We start from the raw sequence: 19,075 nt of genomic DNA on the forward strand, positions 1-19,075 counted from the left end.
GTGAAGAACTGTTTTCAGAACATGGGAAGAGTGATAGTAGGAGGAAGAAGAATAAAGTGTTTAAGATTTGCTGATATGGCGTTGTTAGATAATACTGAGGAATAAGCTACTGGAGTCAAATAACAGCTGTGAGCAGTATAGAATGAAGATAAATGCCAACAAGACGAAAACCATGGTCATAGGAAGAAAAGTAATGAAGATAAACTTGCGAATTCGAAATGAGGCAGTAGAGGAAGTCGACAGCTTCAAATACTTAGGGTGTACTATAAGCAGTAACATGAGCTGCTGCCAGGAAGTCAAAAGGAGAACAGCAATAACAAAGGAAGCTTTTAATAGAAAAAGGAGCATCTTCTGCGAACCTCTGGAGAAAGAACCAAGGAAGAGACTAGTGAAGTGCTTTGTGTGGAGTGTAGCGTTGTATAGGGCAGAAACATGCACATTACTAAGAAGTGAAAAGAAGCGAATAGAAGCATTTGGAATGTGGATATGGAGAAGGATGGAGCGTGTGAAATGGACAGAGTAAGAAACGAAGCTGTGTTGGAAAGATTGGATGAAGAAAGAATGATGCTGAAACTGATCATGAGGAGGAAAAGGAATTGGCTGGGTCACTGGCTGAGAAGAAACTGCCTACTGAAGGATGCACTAGAAGGCATGGTGAACGCGGGAGAAGAGTTTGGGGCAGAAGAAGATATTAGATGATAGACGGCATTAAGATAGGCTATATGGATCATATGCGGAGACAAAGAGGAAAGCAGAAAATGGGAAAGACTGGAGAATGCTGGGTTTGCAGTGAAAGTCCTGCCTTTGGGCAGAACACTGTGAATGAATGAATGAATGTTTCAATGTCCAACACTGATCCATAGGCCTATAGAGTTCACTTAACACTTCCCCATTGTAGCCTATCATTTAAGCTCATCTTACCGCCACCATAATTTTGATTTAGGTTAGGAACTACATAATAATTATGCTATTAGAAATGTATTGTTTATCGTTGAAATTCTACATTTAATCTTTTGACTGTTATGGTGTTAATTTCAATGCTAATGAGGAATAGGCTATTAAAATTTAAGTTTGTTGTAATAAATGTACACCTACAAATGTAATAATTGCATTAGTATCTATTTCATTGCTAATGGAATAGCAGTATATCGAATCGTTTCGATATACCCATATATTTTCTGCAATATATATCGTTTATCGAAATTAGGTTTGCAATATATTGCAATATCAATATTTAAATTATTTCCTCCATCTCTACTTACGACCACATCATTCTCACCCCTTCATATTTCACATTCCCAAAAAATTTCTAATGTCATTATTTACAATGATATTTCTTTCATTACGTGACATACATTTCTTATAGTAATTCCATGCTATTTTATCTACGAGATTTTTCTATTGATATATCAATAATTATCACAAATCTTGGATACCTGGTTGAGTTTATTCCGAGGTTTTTTTTTTTTTTTTCAAATTGTTGTAAGGCGAATGGCATGTAAATCATGGTGAATCAACATCTCGCCAAATACTATTTCACTATTATCAATTCTAACGACTGACATAACTCAGTAGTAAATAGTCGTTAAGTAATCGGCTAAGATTGTTCAAATCAAAAAATTTCCAATGTGCCTATTTTATCCTTTTTCACTCAAGACCATTTGAAAACATGTACCGAAGTTATTATATGAACTAGTGTTTCTTCAAAGACGCTCCGCAACAGCTGTAATAACGTTAATAAGTTCCTAAATCGAGAGTAGATCATCTCTGTAAATGGTGAAGAATGGGTAGAACGGAGAAAATTTCCCTCCGGCACAGGGACTCGAACCCGGGTTTTCAGCTCTACGTGCTGACTAAGCCACACCGGATTCTAGTTCCGATGCCGGATTGAATCCTTCTCAGTTTAAGTTCTACATCTCTGTTCCCCTTTGGTGGCCTACCGTCATGTACTATGTCACGGCACGGAAATATCATATGTACTTCGGTACATCATAGTAATTTCTGTAAATGTTGCCCTTCAGAAACTCCGGATTATGATTATTACAGTCACAAGGATTCAAATCCGGTGGGTATGGTGGCCATCTACTTCCATCAAATCGTTCAGGATAGTGATTGGAGGATGTTTATTCCGATAATGAAGGACATTCGACTATTTTGTTGCAGAAATGTAACTTCCATATTCATTCGTATACTTATCAAGAAGGCTTGAAACGAAGTCATTCAGATATTTCAATGAGGTCTGTGCGGAATAATATCGGCCCAACAACTCCAGCTGATGAATTATGTGACCACAGTATAGGCCTACATGTTTGAGATGTAGCCTAAAGGCGCCTTAAGTACTGAATTTGGATTTTCAGAATCCAAGATACGCATATCTTTTTTATTGAAGTAGTCATTAAATATAAATTAAGGCTGGTTCACAATAAACCGGGAACGGACACGATAACGAGAACGAGAACGTAAATACGTTTATTTTAACAATATTTCCGCTCTCGTTCTCGTTGTTGTTTCCATTCCAGGTTTATTGTGAACCAGCCTTTAGCCTCATAAGAAAATCAGATGTGGTCACTTGCTGGGCTATTCTCCTTCAGAGAGTGACTAAAGGATTCACAAAATACAACACACCTTTGTTTACTACTTCCAGTTAATGATTACCGAAATTTAACTTCACATGGAAAAATTTATAAGTCTTTTCAGTTGCTTTTAAAGTTGATAACTATTTTAAACCCATTTATAGCGGCAGAAGTTAGATTTCCAAGAACTGTTATTAATCGTATGCTGTACAAATGCAATGTTTACATGTGTTTCAACTCCTTTTCTGTTGTCGAATATGAAACTTGTTTCTTCGAATTTCTTCACCAATCTTTTAATTGCTGATATCCATGGGATTCCCTGCACTGAAATTCCATTCTAAACTCACATTGCGACACGACGGTAGGTACTGCCAGATTAAGGCTGGTCCACAATGAACCGGGAACGGAAACGAGAACGAGAACGGAAATATTGTTAAAATAAATGTATTTAAAAGTAAGCATTCACGGTTAACGAGAAGCTTTCCGCAGCCCGGGAACGGGAACGTGAAAATTAATTGTGAATGCTCACCTTTAAATATACTTATTTTAACAATATTTCTGTTCTCGTTCTCGTCGTTTCTGTTCCCAGTTTATTGTAAACCAGCCTTTAATAAGGATGTTTCACACAAAATATCCTTTGTTCAACAGTGCGCTAATTCGTTTACTTCCAGATGTTTGATACGTCGCTAAGATTATACGCTGTACATAAAGAACTATCGAGTCTCTGCCGTTGCATACCACAAAAATTATTCATGTAGGAAGTTATTAACATTTAAAGATACAGCGTAATTTTATAATCTCAATTTATTAAATGCAAAAGAAAATCTTTACAGTTCTTTTAGTAGGTTATTTAACGATGCTGTATCAACTACTCAGTTATTTAGCGCCGATTGTGATAACGAGATGATATTTGGCCATATGAGACTGAGAATTCGGCATATATTACCTGACATTTGCTTTACGATTGGGAAACCTCAGAAAAAACCAAAGTAATCAGACCAAGTGGAATCGAACCCACACTGGAGCGCAACTCCGGATCTGCGGGCAAGCGCCTTAGACGACTGAGCTACGCCGGTGGCAGTTACTGATTTATCTACATCAACATTTTACCTTTTATAAGTTATTACAGTTTTATTTTGTGACAAATTATTGTTTGTTAAGCTCTTTATTACAGAAGAATTGGAGCGGTCATTTGTAAAACCACATGAGTCACAGAAAAGTTTCGAGAAAAATAGAAAAACTATCTATAGCTAATGGATTTTATGTTAGCTCTGTGAAATTTTTATAGGATGACCATACTTTAGTATGTCTGATTACAAAAGCATTGTATCTTAATTATCTCATTTGATATCTTAAAATATTTTTTAAGTTCTTGGACTCATGTTGTTTTAACAAGTACCAATAAGAACAACTCTAGTATCTTGTTACAGTATGTAGTGTACTGTTTGTTGCAGTGTGAAATACATTATTGTACAGTTTTCAGTCAATTTATATTGTTATTTTTACTTAAGATTCAAAATGGTTCATTTCATTCACAACTAAAGTACAAAATATCAAAGCCGATTTAAAAAATTATTTCTGAGTAATTCATTTTCAAAGCAGTGTGTCACAAGTTTAATGGAAATGTATGAGTACACTCATGTCTTCAGTTAATAATAAGTAAATAACATACGAGTAAATTGCATATTATTCCTCCAAAAAAGACAACGTTTCTTGCTTTCGGATCTCTTTTCTAAGACGTTTCCTCTTTTCATCATGCTCTTCTACAATTCTCACTACATCTCGCCAAAATATTGTAAAAAATTTCACAAAATTGTAAAAATTGTAGAAAATTACTAAATTGTAAAACTGTAAAAATTGTAAAATATTGTAAAAATTGTAATTGTAATATTGTAAAATTTTGACTTGTTCCACATCTTAAAGCTTCATTGCTCATGTAAGATCTATGGCATATAATAAATGAATGAAATGAATGAACAAAACTTGCTCATTTTTGCTTTCAAATGATGCAGTTTTGTTAAAAATGTCTATTCTAACTGGTACAGGTATTTACATAGAACATTTTTTCTTTCACATGAAAGCAACAAAAAAGGGCAATATTATTATCTGTGCCATGTTTCTGACCATAATCCTACATAATAAATAAATGCTTCTCGTTGACAGAACTAACAATGAGATCTTGTGACAATGTAACATATTCCCATCAAAACTTCATACCGATAACATAAATTAAACAATCGTATTGTACTTACATGCATGGAACTCCTTGCTTCCTTGGAACTATATTATTCCCTCTCTGAGAGACCCTTCTCTTTGTAATGCTCTATCCTCTCTTTCATAGACATCTCTGATAATGATACCTTTTTGTGTATTTTTTCTTCTATAGAACTCTTGGAACCACACTCACTGTCCAATATCTTGACAAAGAAGTGCATGATAGCAACTGCATCACGGGTGCATCATGGCGTTATTCGTTAAAACCATATGAGTCCGGGATGATGTGGTTTTGAAAGGAACTCAATATTTTAATATTTTATAGACTGCTTAGTAATGATCGGACTCATGTTGTTTCAACTGGAGATGATCCATAGTGCTTCCTATAGTACCAGTAACTCATTTTCGTAAAAATGTGGACTCATGTGGTTTTATAAATGACCAATTCAATATCAATATTATTCGCAAAATTTTCACAAATCATTTTACACAAACGAACAGATAGTGCGCCGTAAACACCTCTTAAGTATGAAATAATTAGGAAACGTGAAAATTTCTAAAGCGATACATTTCTTTTGGATCATCAGAACACGTTCTTCCTTTTTATCATATAGGCCTACGAGTGAGAAAGTGAGTATATACGTGTTATTTTCAATCTGAAATCTATTGTAATCGCAAGGAAAGAAGCAACTTCTGGCAGCTCCGTAACGTACCGGTATGTTTTCAAACTCTCTTCTCTCTTTTCTCCGAATCCCTCACCGAACGGTAACTGCATATGTCAGTCTGGCGCCATACACGAATTGGACACACCGTTGTCATATAGATATATTCCCTAGCTCTTTCTTCGCTTTTCTACTTGCCCATTCATCCGTCCGTCCTCGCGGGGAATATTATTTAGTTGCAATGTCGCTCTTTGGCTCTCATCCCACGTGTTTTACAAGAGACGTCAGAAGTTGCATCTTTCTCTTCGACCGTAACATAAGATCTGTTGCTTTAACCTTCGAGCTAGGCTGACTACACTAAAGTTCTCTGCGTATCCAGATTTAGAGCAAGCAACCCCTCCGTATGTCGCCAGCCGGCGTTCGGGGAATGCTATAGATAGATAGAATGATAACGGAATGGAATTCGGACACAATGATGTTGATGCCTAATATGGGGAAACGAGAAAACCCCAACTGCGACCTTGACCGCCTCAAGTGTCACTATGAACATTTAAATGAAAAATCTCAGGCCTGACCGGGACTCGACCCGGACCGCCTGCATGACAGACTGAAGTTCTGACCATTCAGCCACCGCAAGCTGACCTAAAATAAAGAATTTGTAATAAATAAACCTTATAAAACACATCGTAATATTTATTTTTCTTCTTGTTTCAGATTCCAGTTTATACGCTCACTACGTTTTTAAGGCCTTCGATGTGAACAGTAATGGCGCCATCAGCTTCAGGGTAAGTTATGAAAACGTGATATTCATATTTAATCATTCCTAGTTTTGGCTACATGCTCTTAATAGATTATTCTGGTACTGAATTCATTCATCATCATGATATTCTACACGGCTTGATCCTTCCCGACATCACAAATTGGTCTCTACCTTATTCTCCTTGTCTTTATTGCACTTACCTTCTCCTTGCTCCCCTCCTATTTCCCTTGTTCTCCTAGTATTCCTCTTTCCCCCCTCCCCTTGTTCTCCTTAACGTCTGGCTGGCGACACATTCCGCAACATCTTCTACATAAAAGATAATAATATTCATCTTGATTACACAACTTTTAACACTTCGGAAAACATATTAGAGTCTTTCACGTTTTAAATTTTATGTTACCTTGTTAACATGTTTCGGTCTGCTATTGGCCATCTTCAGAACTGGTTGTTGCTGGTCTTGGCGCCTTTTGTTTTGTTTCCTGTGAAGGTGTATTTGTGTAGAGTAATGTGGAGTCAAAGAGTGTGTGTGTTCTGAAATTGAGTTGTGTGTTGAGAATTTCATTTGGATGTGTTTTTGTGTGTCTGTATATTTCGTATACACAGGCGTATACAAACTCAAATGTAACACCTGCAACAACTTCTACATAGGACAGACAGGCAGATCATTTCAAACACGTTACAAAGAACACATCACAGCCATAACAAAATTACAAAACACTTCCACATATGCAGAACACATCACAAATGCTAACCACACCTACAGAGACATCAACACAGACATGGAAATTCTACACATTCAACAAAAAAGCCAGAAACTAAACATATTAGAACAATAAGAAATATACAGACACACAAAAACACATCCAAATGAAATTCTCAACACACAACTGAATTTCAGAACACACACACTCTTTGACTGCACATTACACTACACAAACACACCCCCACAGGAAACAAAACAAAAGGCGCCAAGACCAGCAACAACCAGTTCTGAAGATGGCCACTAGCAGGCCGAAAGATGTTAACAAGGTAACATAAAATTTAACACGGAAAGACTAATACGTTTTCCGAAATAATAATATTGTTATGTGGCATATTACAACTATTGTTTATTTTGGTCATACTTTGGAAGAAAGATTAAGTGTCACTTAAAAATAAGCTATATTTTCCCCAGAATAATATAAATCTTGCATGGTATTCAACGCGGTTTTTGTATCATGTCACCGGTACAGTATCATCCAACACTTAGGAAATAGGTATAGCTCGCGCAAGAACGATTACCGATAAACAGTGGTGGCGTTACTGTCTGTTTTGACGTGTGTATGTAGGCACGCCGAGGGAGCGAGAGGTAAGGGCCGATGGAAGTACTGCCTCTTCCAAGAAGATGAACAGATGGGGACATCGCCTGTGGAAATGAGAGCGCGAATTAAACGCGCAACATTATGTTTACAAATAAAATAATGATACTCTGCGAGGGGAACGCTCCATCACTACATAATAAAATAAACGCACTGGAACAAGACACGTATTCCCATGCAGTGGAACTGAAACTAAAACCGTAATGTAACTATCACAACGCAAGACTGATTCTGTCGATGTCGTTTCTCTTCCGACTGTACTCTTGATATCATTGAAGTTATCTCGTGACCTTTCCTGTCGCTCGCTCTTCTTTATCTAATTTTTTCATTCGCATTCCTGTCGTCGGTAATCCCTGCTTGCGAGACCTATACCTATCGCTTATTTATATCAACAAGAAAGGAAGGAAATTGGGAGAGTACCTCTTGCATTCATTACCAAGAGCTGTTCTGCAGGGCTAGATCTTAGCACATATGTAAATATCACACACCAATTTATTTACTTGTATCCAGGTGTGCCTAAATAGTCAAAAGCTGGTATTTTCTGCGTACTTGTATTTCTCATAATTTTAAATTAATCTAACTGCCCATAAGGGAGAAAAAAATATTTAACATTTTGGATATTTCATCAAAAAACGTATGCTAAGAACATATAGTCCCTTGAAAATACAGAAATTTGTCTTTCCAGCAACATTTCTGGAGCGAAGAAATAAAAGATGGCTGTGTTACAGCATTGTTTTATGTTATAAAGTAGGCAGAATAGGTTCAAATGCTATCGTGAAGACAAAAAGTGAGATAATATGCCTAACACTTCTTTGCATTGTATTCGTAAAATGCTTGAAATGGAGTTGAATGATTTATGTACACAGTTCTTCCTTTCTCTCTTGTTCCATTTACTGTAACACAAGACAATGCAATGAATAGGAGTAGATTTTTTTCCGCCTTAACGCATTTTGGGTTATGAATGGTGGGCGACAGAGAGAGTCAACAGTACGTAGTCTGTGATTTTAATTAAAGCCTTTGCAGGGCAGCCACCCCTCGAAACAAGCAACGCCCATACCTTTTTATAAGCTTTCCCAGTGGTCTCTACTCACTCTTTTCTTGTAACTTCTTTCATGACGTCATATTTTCACGTAAACACGATAGCTCAAAAATATATGAATAGTCAAATTAGAGCTGTAGTATTTTAGTCATGAGAGTTGAAATCCATTAATAATAAATCACATGTAGTGTCTTTTTTAGTTTTTCTTTCTATAAATTATGTATAAGCCATTTAAATAAAAATATTTTGCCACATTAAATACAAATAATTTTGAGCTCTCTCTCTACGAGTACATAATTATCATTAAATAGATCTGTTCTCTCTCTCTCTCTCTTTCTCTCTTTCTGTGTCTATGTGTATACATATTCGTGTCGAGAGAACACATATGCCAAAGTTAGTAGTGTAACTTCCACAATTACATATTTAGAGATAATTAAAACAGGTATACAAATTGAAGAACGTCCATCTTTGTCCTATTCACACACAATCCAAATATCCTTCAGATGTATTCAACGATACTTCCAGGTGTTATACAATAAGTGTTCCACAAGTATGCAATATACTTCTAGATACCTGTCGGCATCTTCCCATTAACATTTTTTGTAGCATCAGAGATTCTTTCTTACAATTACAATGTAGTGTATGGGAGAGATGTAAGTAATCTTGGCCCTTCGCCAGGCGCCACAGAAAAAAATTCATTGAAAAGGGTTCTAAACTCTTTGAAAGTAACGCCGTTGCCTCTTGCTACCCAAGTCTTTGGTAGAAGGGGAAGGCGCATTTTCTACTTGGAAAATTATAGAACTTTCTCTCTCTCTCTCTTTACAGCAATAGGAACAAGTGTAGCTAATCTTCCAACGTATAGAGTTACAACCATTTCATCGAGTGTGTTCTTTACGATCATAGAGCACGATATATATTTGAGGCTATTAAATGCAAACCTCGCCTTATCCAGGTAAAGTGATTTTTCAGGAAATGAAAAACTCCTGCGAAACGAACCGTATAGATTTTGAAATTTATTTCAGGACTGTCATTTTCTTACAAGATGCAGTATCTCACATGCATTGTGTGAAAAATCAGAATCAAATAATATGGTGGTAAATCACACGCTACACCAGCCGCAGAATAAAGGAATATATCCAAGGGCCGTTGGTACCAATTTGTGAGGTCTCGAGACAAAACGACTAGAAATGGTGTATGAAATGTTCAAAACGGTCATGTGCCGACCATTTGAAGGATATCTGTGTAATTGCTTGTAAATAACTATTGTAAAAACATGTCCGCAGAAAACATTCAGGAATAAAGACTTTTGAAGAATAATCCAAGAATCCAAGGAAAATAGGACAAGGGTCCAAGGAAAATAGGACAATAGGGCAATACGATGAAAGAGTAATGGAACGGAGAAAAATTCTCTCCGGCGCCGGGATTTGAACCCGGGTTTTCAGCTCTACGTGCTGATGCTTTATCCACTAAGCCACACCGGATACCACCCCGGCGTCGGACAGAATCGTCTCAGTTCGCCTCAATCGTCTCAGTTGGCTGAGACGATTCTGTCCGACGCCGGGGTGGTATCCGGTGTGGCTTAGTGGATAAAGCATCAGCACGTAGAGCTGAAAACCCGGGTTCAAATCCCGGCGCCGGAGAGAATTTTTCTCCGTTCCATTACTCTTTCATCGTATGATGACGCAGAATATCTGCATGGAAATATCATATGTACTTCGGTACATTAAATAATATATACAATAGGGCAAGCTATTCAGGTATTATTGTATAGGCCTACAAAGATTTTCACAACAAAGTGAGGATTATAAACGTGTTTCAATGTTAATTTTGTAGGCAAATGTAGAAAGTATTTAAAATTTACACAAATAGTTATTTATTGATAATAAATTAACTAATTCTGTTTCAAAATTAGTTTTATATTTCTTTATAAATAAACTATGTACTCCATAGTAACACATATTGAAAAGAATTCAAATTCATTCTCTAAAGCAAGAATATAACTTGGATGACAGGTGTCCCCACACGACTGAATACGTTAGGAAAACATACGCGAATAAGCATGAACGATTATGCTGAAAGCAGTTTTGCTAGGCAAGTGTGCGCCCACTACCTTCCTCTTGAAGACGAATCTACACTTCATTCATCTTTGTAACACACATCTTTAGAAGACGGTAGACTAAAACTGAAGAGTCAGTGATTCAACATAACTCAGCAATGTTCCTTTATATTTCAGGATTTACTCGTAACGCTCTCCACTCTGCTCCGTGGCTCCATCTACGAGAAACTGCGCTGGACATTCAAGCTGTACGACATAAATGGCGACGGCTGCATAACGCGCGCCGAGCTCGCGGAGATCGTGGTGGCCATCCACGAGCTGATGGGCAGACGGGCGCATCAGGTGAGGGCCACGGGGAGGTACGGGCAACAGGTATGTCAGGATGTTAGGTACACAAGTGTGTGAGGACCACATGCTCTATATTCGTTGTGGTGGTGGTGTAAACACAAAGGCCTGCGAACGGCCCGGAGGTGAGGACCGGAGACCAGTGAAGGCTCCAGAGGTATGATCAACACATCATTGGGGGAGAAAATGAGTCAGACATATCACCATTGGTCAAGAGACGAAGACTAATTTAATTCGGGTTTTTAGTTTGCAGATTTCGTTAATTTATGGCCATTAATATACAGAACTTACCTCGAAAGCATTCTTGTTACTATTTGCCTCTTTCATTCATTCTCCCGCTTCATTTTCTTCTTATACTGTTACTGGCTAAGCTCACATCCCGTTTCGACCTTAAAACCACAGTTTCCAGGTCGTCCTATTGGCCTATATTCCTACAACCTACCTGTCTTATTGTTACTTTTATTGCTTTTTAGGTCTACAATGCCTAGGGAGTCTTTCTACGCTCAGAATACAAGGTGTCTGAGGAATGTAAATATTTCAGAATAATGTAGTTTGAATTAAAACACATCGATTTAATCCAATATTTCTTGTAGAGTTTGGACAAGTTGGGAAGAAATTGACGGGAGAAATACTGGAACACCTTGCAGTTCCCTGTACTGTCAAGGGGTGTCGATTTTTTTAAAATTCAAATTCTAAAAATGCGAGGTACTAAAAAGTTGTGACTTGACATATATATTCAAAAGCTTTTTTGTTAAATTTGTAATAATGTATAATTAGTGCTATTTAAAATCCCTTATGAAAGAATAGTATGTGAAATTGCCTAAACATAATTAAAAGTGATTGCCAAGTACTTGTAATATTATTTTATAATATAATGTTTCTTACTTTATTTTTATGTGAATAATTTCCATCATTTTCAAGAACTTACTTCTGTCAGTGCTGCAATGGCATATAGAAAAATAACAATACTGGGGATATTCACACATATGAGCAGTCTACTTGGAAGTGGTACCGTAAAGAGCTATTGCCCTCTGAGCTTCCATCTCTGCGAGACGTTCTGGGTATGAACTATTACTAAGAGAACAAAATGGTGAGGTTGTCTGAAACTACCCAGCAGCCAGAATTAAATAATTCACTCTCGTTCACTATACATGAAAGTGACCCACTATACATATAATAATAATAATAATAATAATAATAATAATAATAATAATAATAATAATAATAATAAGTTAACCAATCAAGCTAGATATTATCTGAATAAAATCATGAGAGGAGAACCAGCTCCACAAAATGGCTTAAAAAAATCCACTGTCGACACTGAGTATGTAGAAAACACTGAAAAAAGTCTACTATAACTCACCAATCATACGACTCACAAAACATGTCCATCATGGCTAATCAGATATCAAACGCAAACCGTATACATAGCAAAAGAGAGTCAAAAAATGGCTAACCATATAAAACATACATACAAAATGGTGAACGAGAGTGGTTCCCAAAACTAGGGTTGTAGTCCCAGACTTTACAGTGCCGGAGCTCTTCATGTTTTTTTAACCTTTGGGGAAGGTTTGCAAAAAAAAAAAAAAAACCCATAAAGTAAGACTGTAAGGAGAATGCAAGGCAACACAATCAATACATAGTCTACTCCATTTAACTTCTGAAACTCAAGTAAACCGAAATGATCACTGTAAGGGTGGTAATTCTGCGCAATGTAATAAACTGATATAAATTTCGCTTTTGTTGCTTCACGGTGGGTTACACTCATTCATTTGCCAACATTTTCAATTGATTGCTTTTCAGACGTATCAATAATTCTTGGTGCAATATTAGGGTATGAGCATTGGATTTCTTGTGTTCAATGATTTTTTTTTCGTAGTGACTTAAGTTGATCGGATCTGATCTCTTCGATCCGTAGTAATTTACTGAATATGAACGCCATTCATTAGATGCAGAAATACACTCTTTTTTAATGCACACCTACTTCATGACACACTTACAGCCTAGCTTACATTGCTTACAGTCCATCAGCGGATAAGCTTATTTTTTTCTTGAACACATATTTTCTTCATTCCATACATTCGGCCACTCACTTTGCAGACCGACTTTTTGGCTTTCACTATTTTGAACATGATGCCGTTGAATATTCTTCGTAGTCATACTGGAACTGTCTGTATCTTTTATAACAATATCTATGGTTGAATTACTAGGTTCATCAAATAGAAGCGATGGGCTCGAGATATCAACAATATCAGAAGGGGAAGTTTTTGTAACTCACTAGTAACAGCAATGGCACGAAAAAAGAAAGAAGTAATGTTTTTGTCTATGTTTATTTTGTTCCATATTTACTGAAGGGCAGTAGATAAAAACAAAAATTTCAAGCTGTCTTTTAGTCACGTTATAAGCAGTAAATTAACTATTTAAAATTCACTTCGTAAAATAACTGGGAAACAAACACAACACATTTCGGTAAGTAACACCATTGACAATCTCCTGTATCGTACTAAGACGCGAAAACTAACGAAATACGATACGAAACGAAAGTGAATTAGGAATGTGATCATTTCGCGCAGGCGCACTAAAGTTTAGTTTGGTGGTTGTCCTGTCACTGATTCTTCCCCCATTTCTCACCACACACACCGTCTAAGCTCCTAGTGGTCTCGCGACCCTCTACTTTCGAACTTGTTCCGATTTTCTGAAAAAAGCACAGAAAATATAATCACTAAATATTCTGACATTAACTAAGATATCGTTAGCTGGGAAAGTATTGTGCTGTCAAAACAGATTTTAAAATTCCAAATCAGTGTCGGAGCTCCGCTCCACCTTCGAACACAGTGTCGGAGTGTCCCTCCGCTCCACTTCCACTACATCCCTGCCGAAAACCTATTAACCTGATCAGCATCAAACATGAAACACCTCTTACAACCGAGGCCGAGACATATCCCAATTTTCACATCGGCAGGTATACACTCTCTCTCTTCACAAACGGCAGCCCAACTCCCTTCTTCGCGCGGAGAATTACGAAAGATGCATGACTAAAGAGCATGCAGTTTCCGTTCTCCGCGAAGCTCCGAAGTAACTTCCAGCCAGTTAGAAACACGATTACCGGTCCGGCCGAAACGCTCGCCACAGGAAAACAAGAAAACTTAGGAATTTAAAACGAGCCAATGAGGAATCGCCCTCCCACGCAGGGGTATACTCGTCTTCCGGTATAGAAAATAAATAGTAAAGGAACCTAGCGGTGAAAGTAGAAACTAAAAACCAGGGCTATCTATAAGGAAGAAAGACAAACTACATAGAATAGAAGGAAAAATAACAGAGAATCAACAACCAAATAATCAATATAAGAGAAAAACTAGAAAGAGAAAAACAGGGTGCCGAAAAACAATCGGCACAAAAGGAAAAATACTAAAAACTTAAAACTGGTAGTGGAATTTTTTGTTGGTGTCTACTATTCCTGCTTGTTCTATATTAAAGTTAAACACTCTTGGGTAGAATGATCACGTCACATCTTGTTTCAACTGAAACGAATTAGGAGTTAGGCTGCAAAAGAGGGCTGTAGTGAAAGCTGATTTACCAACCATCCAGCGCTCAGCATGGTATGTGTTCAGATACATGATTATCCAGACTCTCCTGGGTGTAAATGACCGTGAGGGTAGGAAAGCCGGTGTCCGGAAGATCGACTTGAGGGGAGGAGATGATGACACGCTAGGACAGTGGTCTTCAGCACCCGCTGAAATGAGTAAAATGCAACGAGTGCCACGAACGCACGCCAGTTCAATGTCTTATGCGCGAGTAGAGACGCTAGTCCGAGGGTGCAGCGTGCTGGTGACCGCTGCGCTTGGAACTCTCTGTATGTCCAAGGAAAACACCTTCCATCAACCCGAGTTCTTCGTCCCTGTTAAAGTTGATAGACCGGTCTGATGCAGCGTATGTACTTCTTTGACAGCAGAACTAAGACGTTCATTGACGAGCCAATCCGAGTTACCATGGTCAGTCTATAGAGATGTGTGAAATAAGTCTCAGAGGCAACAGACAACGTGAGGGCTACTTCGAAGAACAAGAAGTAAGTCGGCAGCTGGTGGCCAAAAATGAATCAAAGCAAGACTTGATTAGATTTGTTGTTTAATATTTTATTGACTATAATAATTACTTTCCAACAATTTTAAGGTAATTAGTAACGTTAATATGATAATGCTATATTTATGTACAAATCTAATGTTTATTTTTATCTTTTGTCATTTGTAAGATTGATTATAATGTTTGTTGCCTTTAATTTCCTGTACTATTTTGGGATAATATTTATTTATGATTATGTTATTTCTGTTTAAAAATTGAAATGTTAGTCTCTCTCTTTTTTTTTTTTTTTCATGAAGGTAATTTTTTTTTTTCACCGACAGCCAATTAAGTGACTTCTCATCAAACGTAAATTTACCAATTGATATTAGTGGAGAAAAATTCGCTCTGGCGCCGGGGATCGAACCTGGGTCTTTGGTTCTACGTACCAAGCGCTCTAACCATTGAGGTACGCCGAAGTTCAATCCATTGCACCGAATCGAATCCCTCTCCTCCAGTGTTTTTCCCTTTGTGGCCTGACTCCAAGTTCGACAAGTTAACTGCCATTATACAAGGAGCGCACTAAATTGAGTGACTTGGTGGCCGGGATTCCACAGTAATATGCACTGTTGGGCGAAGAATCTAGGTAAAGATTAATTTTTTGGTCCTACAGAATATATCTGTTATGGTAACAACTGATATCAGTGGAGAAAAATTCTTCTGATTCATCCGGTGTAGTGGATTGAACTTCGGCGTAACTCAATGATTACAGCGCTTGGTACGTAGAACCAAGAACCCGGGTTCGATCCCCGGCACCGGAGCGAATTTTTCTCCACTAATGTCAATTGTTACCATAACAGATATATTCTGTAGGATCAAAAAAAAAATAATCTTTTCCTACGTAAATTTACCAAACTAAATATTGTCCAGTCTAAAAAATAATAACATACTTAAACTCCTCGCATACATATTTTAGGACCCCTCATAGTATACAATGTAAAACATTTAATTTCACCTCTTAAATTACACACCCTACTGTACTGTACTTAATGTGCTACACGTCACCGCCTAGGCACCGCAACACAGTCTGTGTTTATTGCAAGTTATCGTATCAGTACTGTACTGTTTTGTTGTTCGCCTGTTGTGTCTAAAATGTAGAAAAATATAATAGTACTGCAGTACTCTGATACTCTCATACAGACTGTAGTGGTGATGGAATTTGTAAGAAATCTTTATGTTTACTGTATTTTGTTTCTGTGCTTATCCATCTCATAAAAATAAATAAAACACCCCTATCCTTAAAGCGGAGGCTTCTCGGACTCTAGTACGAAGATCAGCGGTCACATGAATATAAACATGAATATCATATACACTTCTCCTGCAATCGTGGTACAGTTCATGGAATCCATAAGAAGGGTAACTTGTATTCGAATAGGCCTAATTATGTTTTCTTACTGAGTTTGTGCTTAATGTGAAAAAAATTATTATAACAGCACGAAACAGCATTTTGAATAATATATCATATCACATTGTTGTTTTTTTGTATACATCTGAAGTCTGATTAAGTGATTACCAGGCAGCGCATTTTCGTTCCCAAACAAGTTTAGGAAAGTTATCGGTTAGTATATCCTACGAAAGGTATAACCTAGATCGGTACGTAATAATAATGGAGCATGACAACTGTGACAGTGCTACTAAATTGAAATGGTCTATCCAACTACTTTTTAACGATATAAACGCACTAACATTGCGAAACTAGCGCTGTACAAAATATTAGTGCTACATATTACAGGAAATGTAATTAGCAGGGAAAGGATTTATATGTAAATACATATTTACTTATAAAGCTAATATAATTTATATTTTGCATTATCTTTATGTTTCACAATGTGTAGGGTTGAAAAATCCTACTTTTATTTTCCATATTTTTCCATATTTTAGAGTTTAGTACATATTTTCGTTAATTTCCATATATTTTCCATATTTCATATAAAACAGTCCATATTATATTAGGTTTAACAATAAAACAAAACAAAATTCCATTAACTTTTAAAAATACATTTCAACAATAGAGATTTAAACACATGTTCAGTAATCCCTTTAACATCAGAGTTATTTGAAAATTAGCAGTCCTATCAACAATGGGAAAGTAAGTTACAAAACTGTATTAATTTAATTTAAAATTTTTAACAGACTTCAGTTGTGCAGCTCAACAGTTAAATGCCAGTCAGAGTACACATAGGTTCAGTTTTGTAAATCATACTATAAAGACGGTAAATATGCCAAAAGTACGTCATTCAGTCAATTTAAAATCAAAACTAACAAGTTACATTTCAGAATTTAAAGAAGATGGTTTATCAACTGACAATAAAATATTATTTTGTAATTTGTGTCAGTGTGCAGTATCATCTACACAAAAGTTCCTGGTGCAACAACACATTACAACTAGTAAACATCAGGCCAACAAACAACTAAATTCCAAGCAGAGACAATTGTTTTTAACACAACCAACAACATCGAATGTAAGATCTGAGTTTAACATCGACCTGTGCCGTTCTCTCATCTCTGCTGATATTCCTCTCTACAAACTAAAGAATAAGGTCTTCAGGGAATTCCTTGAAAAATATACTCAACATACAATCCCGGATGAGTCAACACTTAGGAAGACGTATGCTCCATCCATCTACGATGAGACAATACAGAAGATAAGAGATGAAATTAAAGATAGTTCAATTTGGGTTTCCATTGATGAGACTCCCGACAAAGAAGGTAGACTTGTTGGTAATGTAGTTATCGGTTTGTTAAGTGAACAATATTCTGAACGAATTCTTTTACATTGTGATGTTCTAGAAAAGTGCAATAACAAAACTATAGTTAAACTGTTCAACGAAGCTATGGGTATCCTGTGGCCAAAGGGTATTATGTACGATAATGTGTTATTCTTTATTAGCGATGCTGCCCCTTATATGGTCAAAGCTGGACAAGCATTATCTGTTGTATATCCTAAATTGACTCATTTTACTTGTGTGGCGCATGCATTTCATCGTGTGGCAGAAGTGGTCAGAGACAATTTCCCTAAAGTAGATTTGTTGATTTCATCAGTGAAAAAAGTATTTCTCAAAGCTCCCAGTAGAGTTAACGTGTTGAAAGAAATGTACCCTGAAATTCCATTGCCACCAAAGCCAATTTTAACTAGATGGGGTACATGGCTAGAAGCAGTTGAATATTATGCCGAACATATAGACTCTATTAACAATGTTCTCCTTGCATTGGACTCTGAAGATGCAGTCTCAATTGATACTGCGAAAACAGTTACCTGTGACATAAGTGTGAAGAATGACTTAGCTCACATTCAGCATACATTTTCATGCATCATAAAAACGCTCAAAAGTCTCCAAAATAGGCACCTTTCACTATCTGAAAGTTTTGAAATTATAAATAGTACTGTGGAACAACTGAATCGTGGTAGAGGTAAAGTTGCAGATGCAGTAAGAGCTAAGGTGGACACTGTACTTTCAAAAAACCCTGGATATGAAGAACTACAAAAGGTTGTTGCTGTGATGAGTGGTGAATCAACAGTGAAGATTAACTTGGACTTATCCCCAGCAGACATTGTGAAATTGAATTATGTACCAGTTACTTCTTGTGACGTCGAACGCTCTTTTAGTCAGTATAAATCTATCCTCAGAGACAATAGAAGAAGATTCACTTTTCAGCACTTGAAAGAAATGTTTGTAACCTATTGTTATGGTAACAGACAATAAAAATTGTGTTTTGTTGAAACTACATTGGAAGATAAGGTACGTCCATTATATTTTTTGTTTAGTTTGATTAAAATGTACCAATATTTAACGTACATAGTCATTTTTTTATAATTTTAAGTCCATATTTAATTCCATATTTTGGTAAAAATCCATATTTAATTCCATATTTTGGTAAAAATAACTACATATATATTTACATATTTCATATATTTTTAGTCCATATAAATCCGTTCCCTGGTAATTAGATC

The 19,075-nt window shown here is 36.7% G+C and overlaps 1 protein-coding gene across 3 annotated transcripts in view; it reads left to right on the top strand.

The window, feature by feature from the left end:
- LOC138697948 (A-type potassium channel modulatory protein KCNIP1) overlaps window positions 1-19,075 on the top strand; it is a 749,900-nt gene that overhangs the window by 629,552 nt on the left and 101,273 nt on the right. For 2 of the 3 annotated variants that reach the window (XR_011331636.1, XM_069823561.1), the window contains exons 3-4: window positions 6,164-6,234; window positions 10,840-11,034. Coding sequence is in view for 2 of the 3 variants with exons in the window: in XM_069823561.1 (XP_069679662.1) it covers window positions 6,164-6,234; window positions 10,840-11,034 (266 nt within the window). In the remaining variant the exon portion in view is untranslated. The remainder of the gene's footprint in view (window positions 1-6,163; window positions 6,235-10,839; window positions 11,035-19,075) is intronic. The other variant, XM_069823562.1, reaches the window with a different exon arrangement.

This window comes from Periplaneta americana, chromosome 4 (genome assembly GCF_040183065.1).
Source record: "Periplaneta americana isolate PAMFEO1 chromosome 4, P.americana_PAMFEO1_priV1, whole genome shotgun sequence".
NCBI lineage: Eukaryota > Metazoa > Arthropoda > Insecta > Blattodea > Blattidae > Periplaneta > Periplaneta americana.